Source organism: Notolepis coatsorum, assembly GCF_963971535.1.
Source record: "Notolepis coatsorum genome assembly, chromosome: 8".
Classification (NCBI taxonomy): domain Eukaryota; kingdom Metazoa; phylum Chordata; class Actinopteri; order Aulopiformes; family Paralepididae; genus Notolepis; species Notolepis coatsorum.
Genome location: NC_140172.1, coordinates 120482788 through 120499314, shown reverse-complemented (window position 1 = coordinate 120499314; position 16527 = coordinate 120482788). Strand labels below are relative to the sequence as shown.

Here is a 16527-nt window from a genome sequence, read left to right as displayed (position 1 = left end):
CACACACACACACACACACACACACACACACACACACACAGACACAGACACAGACACAGACACACAGACAAACAGACTCATAACACCCACCAAATGTGACACGGATCAGCTTAGCATGCACAGGCTGAGGCTACCATATGCATTCACATGGTAGTCCATTATGCAGTGTTGTGGAAACGACTGTAAAACATCTTATATTTTTTTGTTACTGAGATGAGAAAGATGAGCTGGTGCTGATGGGGAGTGAAGATGAGCTGGAGGACTGATCATAAAGTATATACCCACACACAACAAATGCACACACACTGTGTTTAAGTTATTAAATCATAATAATTGTCCAAATCTCTTGTCGGTTTTATAAAATTTTTAATAGGCCTTTATTTTCACAAGTACATTTCGGACAAGTAAAATATCTCAAAAAGTTAATGTCAAGCCCTGATTTAGCCATGTGGGTGTGTTTGATTTATGGACTAGGGCAGAAGAACCCCACTTACCCATGTGGGTGTGTTTGATTTATGGACTAGGGCAGAAGAACCCCACTTACCCATGTGGGTGTGTTTGATTTAGGGACTAGGGCAGCAGAACCTCACTTACCCATGTGGGTGTGTTTGATTTAGGGACTAGGGCAGCAGAACCTCACTTACCCATGTGGGTGTGTTTGATTTAGGGACTAGGGCCGGTAGAACCTCACTTACCCATGTGGGTGTGTTTGATTTAGGGACTAGGGCAGCAGAACCCCACTTACCCATGTGGGTGTGTTTGATTTAGGGACTAGGGCAGCAGAACCCCACTTACCCATGTGGGTGTGTTTGATTTAGGGACTAGGGCAGCAGAACCCCACTTACCCATGTGGGTGTGTTTGATTTAGGGACTAGGGCAGCAGAACCCCACTTACCCATGTGGGTGTGTTTGATTTAGTGACTAGGGCAGCAGAACCCCACTTACCCATGTGGGTGTGTTTGATTTAGGGACTAGGGCAGCAGAACCCCACTTACCCATGTGGGTGTGTTTGATTTAGGGACTAGGGCAGCAGAACCCCACTTACCCATGTGGGTGTGTTTGATTTAGGGACTAGGGCAGCAGAACCCCACTTACCCATGTGGGTGTGTTTGATTTAGGGACTAGGGCAGCAGAACCCCACTTACCCATGTGGGTGTGTTTGATTTAGGGACTAGGGCAGCAGAACCCCACTTACCCATGTGGGTGTGTTTGATTTAGGGACTAGGGCAGCAGAACCCCACTTACCCATGTGGGTGTGTTTGATTTAGGGACTAGGGCAGCAGAACCCCACTTACCAATGTGGGTGCGTTTGATTTAGGGACTAGGGCAGCAGAACCCCACTTACCCATGTGGGTGTGTTTGATTTAGGGACTAGGGCAGCAGAACCCCACTTACCCATGTGGGTGCGTTTGATTTAGGGACTAGGGCAGGTAGAACCTCACTTACCCATGTGGGTGTGTTTGATTTAGGGACTAGGGCAGCAGAACCCCACTTACCCATGTGGGTGTGTTTGATTTAGTGACTAGGGCAGCAGAACCCCACTTACCCATGTGGGTGTGTTTGATTTAGGGACTAGGGCAGCAGAACCCCACTTACCCATGTGGGTGTGTTTGATTTAGGGACTAGGGCAGCAGAACCACACTTACCCATGTGGGTGTGTTTGATTTAGGGACTAGGGCAGCAGAACCCCACTTACCAATGTGGGTGCGTTTGATTTAGGGACTAGGGCAGCAGAACCCCACTTACCCATGTGGGTGTGTTTGATTTAGGGACTAGGGCAGCAGAACCCCACTTACCCATGTGGGTGCGTTTGATTTAGGGACTAGGGCAGGTAGAACCTCACTTACCCATGTGGGTGTGTTTGATTTAGGGACTAGGGCAGCAGAACCCCACTTACCCATGTGGGTGTGTTTGATTTAGTGACTAGGGCAGCAGAACCCCACTTACCCATGTGGGTGTGTTTGATTTAGGGACTAGGGCAGCAGAACCCCACTTACCCATGTGGGTGTGTTTGATTTAGGGACTAGGGCAGCAGAACCCCACTTACCCATGTGGGTGTGTTTGATTTAGGGACTAGGGCAGCAGAACCCCACTTACCCATGTGGGTGTGTTTGATTTAGGGACTAGGGCAGCAGAACCCCACTTACCCATGTGGGTGTGTTTGATTTAGGGACTAGGGCAGCAGAACCCCACTTACCCATGTGGGTGTGTTTGATTTAGGGACTAGGGCAGCAGAACCCCACTTACCCATGTGGGTGTGTTTGATTTAGGGACTAGGGCCGGTAGAACCCCACTTACCCATGTGGGTGTGTTTGATTTAGGGACTAGGGCAGGTAGAACCTCACTTACCCATGTGGGTGCGTTTGATTTAGGGACTAGGGCAGGTAGAACCTCACTTACCCATGTGGGTGTGTTTGATTTAGGGACTAGGGCAGGTAGAACCTCACTTACCCATGTGGGTGTGTTTGATTTAGGGACTAGGGCAGCAGAACCCCACTTACCCATGTGGGTGTGTTTGATTTAGGGACTAGGGCAGCAGCACCCCACTTACCCATGTGGGTGCGTTTGATTTAGGGACTAGGGCAGGTAGAACCTCACTTACCCATGTGGGTGTGTTTGATTTAGGGACTAGGGCAGCAGAACCCCACTTACCCATGTGGGTGTGTTTGATTTAGGGACTAGGGCAGCAGAACCACACTTACCCATGTGGGTGTGTTTGAATTAGGGACTAGGGCCGGTAGAACCTCACTTACCCATGTGGGTGTGTTTGATTTAGGCACTAGGGTGTGTATTGAGGACAGGGAGCAGTTGTCATTATGAATAGTAAATGGAGGACCTTGATGTAAACAAGACGAAAGTCTTTCTCTGGTCTGCATCCCCTTAACAATTGTGTGTATTGAGCTGTACTGTACTGTACCCATTCTGCAATCTGTTAACACATTGGGTGCCACGCCCCTTCCGGGAAGTGCATCTGGCCTTGCCGCCCATTAACCCTATGTAAACGCTCACCTTGTTTGTAGAGCTAAACCTATATTTTATATTATAGCTATGAAACGGATAATTTTTTCATCCGTACATTTCCGTTTGATACCGTTTTGAATATGAATATAGTTTGGGTGCTTATGAGTAATCCCAGGAAAAAGACGCGAAAATAGCGTTTTAGTGGAATCCACTTATCACGTTGTAATCTTTCGCCTGATTATCGAATCTTCCTGAAATCAACGCTAGATTATCGTTATTATCCTTCCTCATGCACCCATGCAATGTGGTTTAGAGCGGCGCGCCACAGAAACGTAGATCTACGTGAACGGCACCCAATGTGTTAATTAAAGTTTTCAATCAATCAATGTCGAGGTGAAATCAGGAAAATGCTACATTTCTAGGAAAATATGTAGTTTGTAATCAACTACCTAAACCACATGACCCAACATGAATAACTACTGAAAAAGCTAGAGTGATTTAATAATAATAATAATAATAATAATAATAATAATAATAATAATAATAATAATAATAATAATAATAATAATTCATTACATTTATATAGCGCTTTTCTAGACACTCAGTGCTCCCCACAATGTAGGGCGGAAATTGCCTCCTTCACCACCACTGTGTAGCACCCAACCTTGGGCTACGCAGGCTCAATGGCTGCCATACACTGGCACCAGGCACACATCAAACTACACAATGTCTGAATGGCTCAGGAGAGAGAGATTGATATCAGCCAATTAAGGGGAAGGGATGATTAGGTGGCCTTTATGTCAGAGACCTGATTGTGAATTTGGCCAGGAACCCCCTACTCTTTGCGATAGGCGTCCTGGTTTCTTTAACAACCGAGATTCAGTCAAGACCTTGGTTTAGCGTCTCATCCGAAGGACGGCACTCGCAGATATACGGTGTCCCTATCACCGTAACAGGGGCATTGTTACTGACTAGTCCAGAGGACAGAGTGCCCCCTGCTGGAAAACGACACCACTTTCCGACAATGGCCTTGACCGGGGCTCGAACCAGTGATCTGCTGATCATGAGTCCGGAGCTCTACTCATGTAGCAAATCGCTACATGATTTGAATGCAGTTCAACTGTACCACCCAGAAGCTACTGCAAAATGTAGTTCAACTAGTACTTGAACTACATGTAGTTAACTGCTCCCCAACACTGACATGTCATTGTATGTAGAATAGATCACATACATTGATCACATACATGATCCCTGAACTTCCCCAAGGGGATCAATAAAGGAATATCTTATCTTATCATATTGATCACATACAGTACATTTTACACATGACTGTATGAAACAAATGTACAAATAGGTGCAAACTACGCAGAGCATGTGTCGACTGTCCCAGATCTCCTTGACGATCCATCCTCAACTTCTCAAAGTTCGCCACGCATTAGTCTTTAGCTGGGACAAAAGACACGCATGCATGCACACACACATGCACGGATTGCACGCACACACACACACACACACACACACACACACACACCCACCCACATTCATTCCTCAATGCCACTCGAGCAGAGCAGCAAGGTTCTCCACATTCCAACACCTTACTTTTCTTCACCTCTGCTCTCACTCACAATAACCCCCTCTCACTTCCTCTCTCTCTCTCTCTCTCTGCTGGATTCCAATTATGTCCTTTCCTCATTAAAACTCCCTAAGAACAGGAAACTGTAAAACACACCAGGTCTTTTTATGAGCATCACACGTCCTCTTTCTCTCTCTCTGTTAATAACATAGCCTCGTTTTTAATGCAGCTGGCTTTTTAATCTGGCCGAGTAAACAACAAAGTTTTATTGTTCGGTGTTTGTTTATTGTTCTTCAATGATCTGGTCTGTCTGTCCCATAAAGGAGATACATAAAATATCGCCGGACACAATAATCTGTCTTTTCTTTTTCTTCTTTTCCTCTCTATGATACTATATTGCCTTGGCAGCCTTGCTATATAACATCAGCCCGCTTTATGAAATATGGTTTGCTGTCATTGACTGGCTGGTTTGCCCAGTAAACCTGCGGCAGTGAATCAAACCAGCTGGCTTGTGAAATGCAACACAAGGAAGCTTTTATGAAGAGTTATGGTCCGACGTGGAGATATATCACACACGAAGCACCCGTCCAACAAATTCTGATTGAGTTTTTTAAATTTATTTATTTTATATGTGGAAGTGAGAAACTTTTATTTTTCAACCTAAATTGTGGCGACTAAACCTTGAGAACACAAACGAGGCGAAGGACACTTTCTTTCTTTGTCGCGTTGAACTTTACCCGGTCTCTCCATCTGTCTCCTGTCTCTCCTTCAGTTCCTGTCCTCTGTTATGGTGTCTCTGCTGAATGATGTGTCCCTCGCCCTCACCCCCTTCACCTCACCCCATCCTCCATCTCTTCACACACTCTCTCTCTCTCTCTCTCTCTCTCTCTCTCTCTCTCTCTCTCTCTCTCTCTCTCTGTCTCGCTCTCGCTCTCGCTCTCGCTCTCTCTCTCTCTCTCTCTCTCTGTCTCTCTGTCTCTGTCTCTCTGTCTCTCTCTCTCTCTGTGTCTCTCATTGCTCCTCGTTATTGGTGCCTGGTGGTGTGTCATGCACCCCTACCTCCCTAGGTTTTCATCATCATATTATTATTATTATTATTATATTATTCAAGGATTTTAATCTAGTCTCTCTCTCTCTCTCTCTCTCTCTCTCTCTCTCTCTCTCTCTCTCTCTCTCTCTCTCTCTCTCCCCCTGTGTCTCTCTCTGTCTCTCCATTTCTCTCTCTGTCTCTCTCTCTCTTTCTGTCTCTCTCTATCTGTTTCTCTGTTCCTTTCTCTCTCTCTCTCTCTCTCTCTCTCTCTCTCTCTCTCTCTCTCTATCTCTCTCTCTCTCTCTCTCTCTCTCTCTCTCTCTCTCTCTCTCTCTCTCTCTCTCTCTCTTTCTCTGTGTCTCTCTCTTTCTGTCTCTCTTTCTGTTTCTCTCTGTTCCTCTCTCTCTCCCTGTCTCTCTCTGTCTCTCTCTTTCTGTTTCTCTCTGTTCCTCTCTCTCTCCCTGTCTCTCTCTGTCTCTCTCTTTCTGTTTCTCTGTTCCTCCCTGTCTCTCTCTCTCTCTCTCTGTCTCTCTCTCTCTGTCTCTCTCTCCTAGTTCTTCGTCGTTGGCTCGTGGCTTCGTGACGCGCGCCTCCACCTTCACCTCCTCCACCTCCACGGAGGAGCTGACCCCCGACCACACCTCCCTGGACTCGGTGGCGGACAGCGGCCGCGGCAGCTGGACCTCCTGCTCCTCCAACTCCCACGAGTCCTTCCAGAGCCTCCCGGTCTCCTCCTGCCGGCCCTGGGACCACGGCGTGCACGCGCACCCGCACCCCCTCCCCCTGCCCCTCCCCCTCCCCCACACGCACCTGGGCGGCTTCAGGCACACGCAGCTCGCCGGGACCATCACCGAGGTGGAGGCCGGGCCGCCGTCGTGTGCGACGGGCGGCGGCGGGGCCGGCGAGGACGTCGCCAAGCGACACTCGAGGGACAGCGGCTCGGAGCTGTCGAACCAGTCGCGGCAGAGCTGGGCGTCGTCCAGCTCGCTGTCGGACACCTACGAGGGGAATTACGGGACAATAAAGCGCCGCAACCAGGCGGACAACCCCTCGTCGTCGCCGACGAGCGAGGACGCGGCACAAAGCACAGACCCCGCCTACAAAACCGTGACGTCGAGCACGGAGAAGGGCCTGATAGGTGAGGGGCCCGGGTTGCAAGTTTGATTCCCTTTGTGAACCCTGTCTTTGACGTGTTTGAACCCTGTGTGTCATTAAGTGTTGCCCCCTCCCACTGTGACTGGTGTGTGTGTGTTATGGTTGCAGCGCTGCAGCAGCAGCAGATAGTGGTTTCTCATCTAATGCTGTGTGTGGCTTTTAATTCACCTGCTGGTGCTTTAACATACACAGCTCGACAGATAGGCTTGCGCTCATCTTATCATGATGTTGACCAGCAAGACGGCTATGGTTGTAGAGTAGTTACGATAAGTCTGCACTCTTTTTGGTGAGTTACTGAGTTCATCGCTGTCCTCTTTAACACTTTCAGTGCCCAGCAGGGGGCGCACATTTAGTGCTTGAATGCCCACCATCCACTTCAATGTTAGCATTAATATCGCCTAATCTATGTTTTAAATTATGGCTATCTGTCTAATCTGCCCGTCGCTTATCAATGACTCATTTTCCAGTCAACATTGTCGAAGCAGATTGTTTTTTTATCGGTTCATTTCCGTTTTATAGCATTTTGAAAAGCCCTCGTTTTCAAGGGGGGAAAAAAAGAATCCGTGATAAACGCCCTGTACTGTAATATTCTAGAACGTTGTCATTTTTCGGCCTATTTATGAATAGTTTTCAAATAAACGTTAGATTATCGATAGTATATGTGTACGTATGCACACTGGTGCCGCGAGCTGAAAATCGATTCTCTTAGTTCCTGATCGCTCGCACAGTCAAACAGCCATATCACATATAGGGGAAAAGCTTATATCTCCGTGAAAACAGGTCTGATTATCCTAAGACTGGTAAAATAGATTCCTTACCTGAGATCAGATGCTATCCAAATTGATTATTCCAATTCCTGATCGCCATTCCAAAAATCAATCCTTTTATTGATCCAACACGTATACTGTAAATCACATATTACACGCTGTGCTGAGGGTCCACAATGAATCTGATCGGCTCCGGTTACATGCGTGAGAAGTAAAATGTGGATTCCGGAGTTTTCTTTTCTCATCCATTTTCATTGAGTCCAATCCAAAAGGGTGCATTACCATCTGGGAGACGATAGGGGGCGCTTTTTTCACATCTGAGCGCCTGGTGGGGTTGGTTTACCAACGGTAGACTCTGTTGATGAAATATGAATTCAGATCGCTAATAAAAAAAATAAAATGAGAATTCTCGTGATGGGCATTCAGGGGGCGGGCTGATAACCCGAGATATCTCGTGATGGGCATTCAAAGTGTTAAAGGTGCACATACTGTAGTAATATTTGTAATTGTTTGGAATGAGGACCACATAGACTCATCCACGGACAATAACCTTTCTTTTGACAATTATGTTTAAGCATCTAATTAAAGGTTTAAGTGTTAAATAGCTCTACATTCCAACAGCCATCACTGATATAGAGTGTCTGGTCAGTAACATGGGTCTCCCAGTCCCTCCTGCTCTGCAGTAAACGGAAAATACATTGTCTGGTATCCCTTCCCACTTTATCCAATCAGGAGAGAGAACCCTAGGTATTTAAATTTGACTTATTTCAAGAAGTCTTGCCAAGCCAAATTTCACTGGCAGATCATTTTACTTGTTCCAAGCATACATTCGTTTTTTATTCTTATTATACCAGGAAATGTATTTTGTGTTTACTGCAGAGCGGAGGGACTGGGAGAGCCAAGTCACTGACCAAACACTCTGTTCTGTATCAGTGATGGCCGTCGGAATGTAGAGCTATTATTTCAACATACTGTATAGACCACTTGTTTTAACAACGAAAATACCACTTTGGGCACTGTTAAAAGTCCCCACTTTGACGGGGGAAGCAGTTGAATGGCCATTAAAATGACGCCATTAACCTGACCCGCCTGGCGGTCTGTCACACAGGACCATCTGGGAAGTAGTCCTTTGAAGTAGGACCTGCACTTGAAGGGAAAAAAAGATAATAATAAATAAACAATAATAAAGATAGAGTATCTTTGCCCGGAGGCGCCAGTAGCTCCTCAAAGCACACTGATTGGTCTGAACCACTGATTGGTCTGAACCACTGATTGGTCTGAACCACTGATTGGTCTGAACCACTGATTGGTCTGAACCGCCGTGGGGCACAAGTGTATAACTTGAAGCCTGACGTGAAGCCGGCTGCCACGCAAGGTTATCCTCAAGGCGCTCAGAGGTGCACCTTTTATGTTTGTTTTCCCTAAGGTTCCAGTGAATAGAGAACGTGTGCCACACCTCAGCACTTATTGTTAAAACATGGTCAATCAATACAAGTTAGTTTTGTAGTTTTGGACAGTAACACCTCTCTAGTGGATCAGTACAGTTCAAGAACCCCTCCCTGCCATAGCTTCATCTGTCGTCTTTAGACGCTGCTGCCATCCATGCCACCCGCCTGCACCACCTTTTGATTTGCCCTCTCAGTGCCTACGTAGTGTGTTGTGTGTGAAACATCTTTGATTTATTTTCTTCCTTATGTTTCAACCAACCCCTCATTCCGTTCTTCTTTTTTCTTTTTACCTCCCCCACCACTCCTCACCTCCCTCCCTCCCTTGCTCCTTCCTTCCATCCGTCCATCCGTCCACCCATCCATCCAGTGTACTGTGTCACCTCCCCCACCAAGGATGAGCGTTACAGGGCTCCCCCTCCCACTCCTCCAGGGTACCAGGGGCTGGCTCTGGGCGACCTGGGCTACACGGACGCAGGAGCAGGAGGAGTAGTAGGAGGAGGAGGAGGAGGAGCGGCAGCATTGGGGTGCCTCCCCAGGCCTCCCCACCTCCGCCCCCCGGACTACAACGTGGCGCTGCAGCGGAGCAAGCTGCTACACAGCCCCGGAGCGGCCGTGGGACTGGCGGAGGCCCGGAGGCTGGCCGGCCACCACTACCACCACCACCACCTCCTGCTCCACCCCCAGGAGGAAACCCTGCTAGCAGGCCCCGCCCGAGGCCCCTCCAGAGGCCCTTCCAGAGGCCCCTCCAGGCCCCAGAGCATGTGTGTGGCGCCGCCGGGGTTGGATAGTGAGGATGGTACGTGATGCTGCTGCTGGTGGGGGTGAGAGTAGGGCTGGGCGATTAATCGATATTATCGATTACTTCGAATTAATGATTTAGGACGATTTTGAAAAAAACTAAATCGATTTTCAAAATATATATATATATATATATTTTTTTTAAGAGTCACCTTTTATTTTACAAAAAGTGATGTTTGGTGAAAGTTAGATTTGCACTTTATTAATCCCAATAGGGAAATTCATTCTTGTTTGATTATCAATAGGCACCTTTTTATTTGTTTTAAGTGAAATTTGGTGAAAAAGCAAGTTATTGCACTATTAATCCCAATAGAGACATTCATCTTTGTTTGGTCAAGAGTAACCTTTTATATTATATATATTATTATATATATATTTTTCAAGTGAAGATTGGTGAAAGTTAGGTTTGCACTTCAATCCCAATAGGGACATTCATCTTGGTTTGATAATCTTTTTGTGTCAAATAAAAACAAATGTTATTTGAATGATTTCCTTGGCGTTTCTAGTTTTCAAGAGAGAAAAAATCGATTAAAATCGTAAATCGGATTTAAAAAAAATATATCTGGGATTTTATTTTTAGGCCATATCGCCCAGCCCTAGGTGGGAGGGAACCTCAGAGAGAGACTAGTGTCGTCACGATACCAACGTTTTGACTTGGATACCGATATCACGACGCTGGTTCTAAAACGATACCACGGTAAAAACATTAGCGGCTAACATTAGTTTAGGTCATCGGACTCTCAGCTTGTAGGGATATAATCTTTACTCGCATCTACGGAGTGAAACGGTCGCACTGTCGAGTCCTGGCTTTAGGCAGAATGGCAAACGGACAATGTGGGAAAATGCCTTGGTGTGTGTGTTCAGCCGACACCGTTGACGCACCCACTACACAAAGCGTGCACACACACACACACACACATACACACACACACACACACACACACACACACACACACACACACACACACACACACACACACACACACTGCTCCGGTCACGCATCCAATGAAGAATAAAATGGAGTATTGGACCGTTAGCGCCTGGGTATCGCAATACTTTTCTAGTATGGGTGTATCGTGCCACCCTAGTTCAGACAGGTGTGCAGGATGGTACTGTACGTCTACCGGGGCCCTGTCTTTTCAGCGCAGGCTTCTTTTTCTCCTTCGTTTCAATCGAAATGTTGCTGATTTCCCCAAAAGCAACATTACAAGCAAGCAACAAGAGAGTTGGACATGTTGCTATAAGTTCAACTAATTTCAACTTTTAGCAAGAGAGCGCAACGGTGCTTCTAATGGTGGCCATGACCAGCACTTCCCTCAAGCTTCCGTTTCCGACGACTAAAAGAAAGCGGTGCCTGGTGGACACGTTCATATTGCACGTGAATGCAAATAGGATTAGCCTACTGTACCTAAACAAAATATCTTGGGGTTGGACATTTTAACACAGTAATTTTTATAGATTTTAATGACAGAAATCTATTGCAATCTTTTCTTAATAATTTTCTTTTAGATTTTTCATAGATTTGAATGACATACATCTATTACACATTTTCTGGGAGGTTTTAATATAAATTATCTGCTCATGTTATGCCTGTCTATGATTTTGCCAATTGTATGCTCATGTTATGCCTATGTCTATTTTGTGTTTACATCACTGCTGTGAAGCACTTTGGGCTGCAATTCTTGTATGAAAGGTGCTATACTTATTATTATTATTATTATTATTATTATTATTAATTATTATTATTATTATTATTATTATTATTATTATTATTATTATTATCATCATTATCATTATCATTATCATTATTATTATTATTATTATTATTATTATTATTATTATTATTATTATTATTATTATTATTATTATTATTATTATTGTTGTTATTATTTAAAAATCAAAGTTACCTTGATATTTATATCAGGTGTTAAAAGTACCTTTTTTGTGATTTAGGTTGTTGATTGTTTAGGTTTGATGTTCAAAGTTATTAACCACTCTCTCCCCTCTTGTCTCCTGTCTTCCAGATGAGCAGGTCTCGGCAGTGTAAAGATGGTGATGTCAACCACAGACAAGACATGGACAAGACGGTGTTAGTCAGGGCTATGGACTAAGCTAGTAGCCTGCTGTCATCAACCCTTAGAGCACACCCCCCTCCCCCCACCGAGTGACATCACCACAGACAATATCACACGCCAGACCGAACAGTCATGCGACTTCTTTCAACCTCACACAACTTGTAAAAAAAACTGAAACAAAAAAAATGTTTGAACCCATTTAAAAAAATTAAAAAATAACAAAAAAAGGTTTTAGAACGGAACAAAAACAAACCGCTCCGGTGTGATGATGTCAGCGCATCTCGTCGGTCAGAGGTTGAATGTCCAATGGGACGCAGGGCAAAAAGAAAAAGACAAAACAGGAACGAGAAGATGGTGATGATGATAACGATGACAGCGGTGTCTAGTGAGAAGAAGTCACCCTCTGAAAAACAGACCACCACGTACCTCCATTTTTGCGCTCCAAGCTCTCTTGTCGAAAGGCTTTTTACATGGTTTTTAGAGTCTCAGTGTGTTGTACAGTGATACCTTTTTGTAAAGTGTTTATTTAGGTTCTCATTTGTTGCTTTTTTTGCAATTGCAACTCTCAGCTTTAAGCGGTATGCACAGAGTGTTGCTTGATGAGCGGCCTGCAGGGACAAAGGGACGGGTGTCCAGTCCTGGGACAGTTAGCTAAAGCTAGGCCGCATGTCTATCGGGGGGGCCTCTCCTTTGAGCGCAGGCTTCTTTCTCATTTGTGTCCATGGAAACGACGCTGTCGACCTCTCTCGAACCACGCCCTCTTTTCTTGATCCTCAAATCACAACCGTTTGAGAGCCGAGTGTGTTGTTAGCGCTCGGAGCGCCGTGAGAGCTGGAAGCCAAAAAACATGTCGACTTCTAGCTAAAAGGCGCTGCCGCTTTTTAACCCATTCTGCGCCAAAAACTAGTTAACTCGTTATTGGCCACCATGCGTTGAGCGCCAGAAACGAGTTAACTCGTTTTTGGGATCGTTTTTTCGTTTATTCGCTATATCTATTCATAATTCATAGCTGCAGCCTCTGGTATCCCCTTCAGCACCTGTCTGAGCTGGCAGACGGTCAAACACCGCCCTCTACTGCCAGGCGGAGCTATTGCATCTCATTGAAAATGGGCTGTTGTGTTTTAGGAGCCGATCTGAGCCGGGCGGGCGGGGTTTAAATACTCAGGCGAGCCAGTTCTATACAACGATGGCATTGAACAGTAACTCCGCCCGCCCGTCATTGTGAAACGGTCGGTAGTGTGGTACAGACCTCCACAAGCATTATTTGGAATTGCAATCAGATATTTGGATTATCTCTTTTGCATTACATCAGATACAAGGTAAGAACATTATATATAAATTTGATCGTTGATCTGACATTTATTTCTACCCCGATCACAGCTATCTGTGTGGACCGTGTATGGCTGTTTACCGTTGGGTAGGAGGAGGGGGGGAATTACTGAAAAACACCCAAACCATACTCTATTCAAAACGGTATAAAACGGAAATGTACAGATGAAAAAACAATCTGTCTCGGGCATGTTGACTAGAAGCAACTCACTGAGACTCGACGGCGTTATTAGACCCATAGATATAATATAAGATATATTTTAAGCACTCGCAAATGTCACAGTCTAAAACTATATCCATTGAATAAAGACCTGGCGATGAATGGGGTATCAGCGCCCCCTGCTGCTGGCAGTCAATATGTTAAGGGGTTTCTAATGGTCACTTAGCAACAATGGCGGCCACAAACAATGCTTTCCTCAAACATCTGTTTAGCGCTGCCAGCTGACCTAAGAGGTGCCCGATGGACACCTCCGGATTCTACGTCGACAGACAGACTTTCACCGCGGCTTCACTGGCCTCCCACGCTCAACGGCGCGCCCGAAACAATGGCGAGAGAGACAACGTTTAGCTCACTGTCCCGATACCCGCTCTTATCTTTTGACTGTTATTATCCTCTTGTTTGATTGCCTGATACTCGGACCAAATTGCAATTCCATTTTAACTAAAATCGTAGTTTTACTTTACATTCTAAAGTAGGTGGGACCAGCAAGGCGGGGTCTGGATCCAGGCAATTCTTTAGAGGTAGAGGTCAGAAATGTCCTCGGAAGTGGGGAAGAGGGGCCCTACACACACACACACACACACTTTGTAAGAATAGAGGGAGAGAGAGAGAGAGTGTGTGTGTGTGTGTGTGTGTGTGTGTGCGTGTGTGTGTGTGTGTCAAGCACTTATTGTAACCTTATTGAGCTTTAAACAGAGCATCTCTCAGGCCTTTGTGTCTGTGTGTGTGTTGCGCTCTCCTCCATCCAGTGGCCTCACTCATTCTGACTTAAGATCATTTAGCAGCATGCTGCCTCCTCTACGTTCTATTAAAACTGTATTATAACCCGTTTTTAATGAGCTGAAGAACAAATGCCTCGCTGCTTAGTAACCGTAGTCGAGCACACCTGTTATTTTATTGCAGTTGCTGTAATAAAACTATAAATTAGCACTGTACACACACACTCGCATGCACACACACACTGAGATCCTAGTTGGTGTGTGCTTTAAGACAAAAGGAATGCCTCCTTCGACAGCGAACAGTGTTTACACGGATGCTTACACATTTTGTTTACAGTGTTTATTAGTCTAGCGGTTGTGTTATTGAATTTACGAGCCGAAATATAAAAGAACAAAGCTCCTGGTTTAATTTGATATTGTAAAGTTGTTTCTTTCTTCTTCTTTTTATGCAGTAGGAGGAATATGCAGCTGCAGCGTAAATAAACAACACATTTTTACTGTGTGTTTGTTGTTATGTACCTCCACCTTTCTCAATGGTAAAGTGTAAGCTCAGTCCCTTACTTATTTAAGAAAGAAAAAAAGACAGAGACTTTGGCTAGTCAAGGGAAAATGTATATTTTAATGCCTGGCTTGCATCTCCATTCTTAATTCATTCATATTCTGTAATCCTTAAAAAAAAGAAAAAAAAGAACATTTTGTATAATATTTTAAAGTATTTGCTTTAATTAGTTTATTCTAATTGAAAGCAAAGATGAATTTGTACATTTCTCTACATTCTGAGTGGTGTACAGTAGAAACCCTAGAGGGGTTCGACGACATGAACAATGTTATTGTATTTAGCTACAGTACAATAGGGGTGTAACTGGAATATCTCGTTTCTATCTTCTTCAGCTGTCTCTCTTTCTGTGATGGTTCTTTTTGTATTGTTTTGCCATACTAAGACTTGAAAATATTAAAGGTAGTATATATATATATATTTATATATATATGTATATATACTCATACATTTTATATATATACATATTATATATATGTGTGTATATATATATATACATACAGTTCATATATATGGGTTTATACATATATTTTGTTTTGTTTTTTGCCTTAAATTAATGTTAACTGATCATGTATAGATTGAGAAAAAAGAGAGTCCTCTATAAAGACTATTTTCTAATATTTTGTTATAATAAAAATCCAAGGTTGTGATCCATGTCCGTCTTTGGGCAGGAGGGTTTAGGTTTTTTTGTTTTGTTTCTTTTGGTCCTGTCGTTTGATTGCTCGTTTTTCCCGTCACTTTGTTTTGTCACCATTTCGGCTTTTTGTACGTATGATTGCTGCTGTGTTTTGACCGCTGTGTGTTGTGTAGATGTTTTTACGGCGAGATCAAACTGCATTTAAAAAGCCCTCTGGAATACCGTCTGAGTGTACAGCGCACAAAGAAAGCTCAACAGCCCTTGTCAATTAATTTTCTTTATTATCAACTTTGATTATTGCTGCCTGGAGATGGATGCAGTTTGCCTCTTTGGTTCCGTACCATTAATTTCATAGCGCAAGGCAAGAGTAATCAAACTCAGACTGGAATATATAAAAGGGGCTTTTAGATCCTATTAGATCCTTGTCTGTTTGAGTAAAACAGAACACGCCATGTAACATCCATTACAATGTCTCTTGCTTTCTCTCTCACCCTCTATCTCTCCTCCCCTCTGTGACTTGTTTGCTCTCTCTCTCTCTCTCTCTCTCTCTCTCTCTCTCTCTCTCTCTCTCTCTCTCTCAGCACTGAAAAAAAAAAAACTACTTCCAGCATCCTAGCTCTCAAGCGCTCTCCAAAGTGTAATTCCCTATACCAGACGTAAAAAGCATTGGTTCTCTGTGAGCATGGAGTGTAGTGAATCCTCACACCTATGTGCTGAATGATCTTGGAAATAAGGGAATTCACATTCTGATCAGAATGGCTGAGAGATCAAGTAACCTAGTCCTTGTGAAAAGGAGGTGAATTCTCCTGTTCTTTTTGCACAATATTCCTCAGAATCTAAACCACGAAAGCAGTATTACTTTTCTGCCACTGCATGGATCAAGAAAACATCATTTGTATGCTGTTGCCAAATCCTACCGTTGACATATGTACATGCATTAAAAGTAGAGACTACATGCAACAACACGGTAACGCAAACACCATGAATTCAATAGTTGAGCTGTCGGTACAAGACCTACTTCTGTACCGAAGGCTCGACTATTAAAATGCATGGTGTTTGCATTACGGTGTTGCATGGGGTCTCTACTTGTAATACATTGATATTTTATCCCTTTTTGCTACCATTGACGTAAAGAAAGTGAAAAATATCTTCAGGAAGCAAATGGTATTTCTTGGGTAAAAAACCGACTTCCATATAGAAACAGAGTGGGATGCAGTGAGATGTACGTGACCATACCTCTGAAAAGGGTACATTTATTC

The 16527-nt window shown here is 44.3% G+C and overlaps 1 protein-coding gene across 1 annotated transcript in view; it reads left to right on the top strand.

Annotated features, from left to right (window-relative positions):
* The window catches only part of rapgef6 (Rap guanine nucleotide exchange factor (GEF) 6), a 288321-nt gene extending 272482 nt beyond the window's left edge, over nucleotides 1-15839 (top strand). Inside the window, exons 28-30 of the mRNA XM_084320510.1 lie at nucleotides 6119-6702; nucleotides 9302-9730; nucleotides 11757-15839. Of these exons, the coding sequence (XP_084176636.1) occupies nucleotides 6119-6702; nucleotides 9302-9730; nucleotides 11757-11779 (1036 nt within the window). The 3' untranslated portion in view covers nucleotides 11780-15839. The remainder of the gene's footprint in view (nucleotides 1-6118; nucleotides 6703-9301; nucleotides 9731-11756) is intronic.
* The last annotated feature ends 688 nt before the right edge of the window (nucleotides 15840-16527 follow it).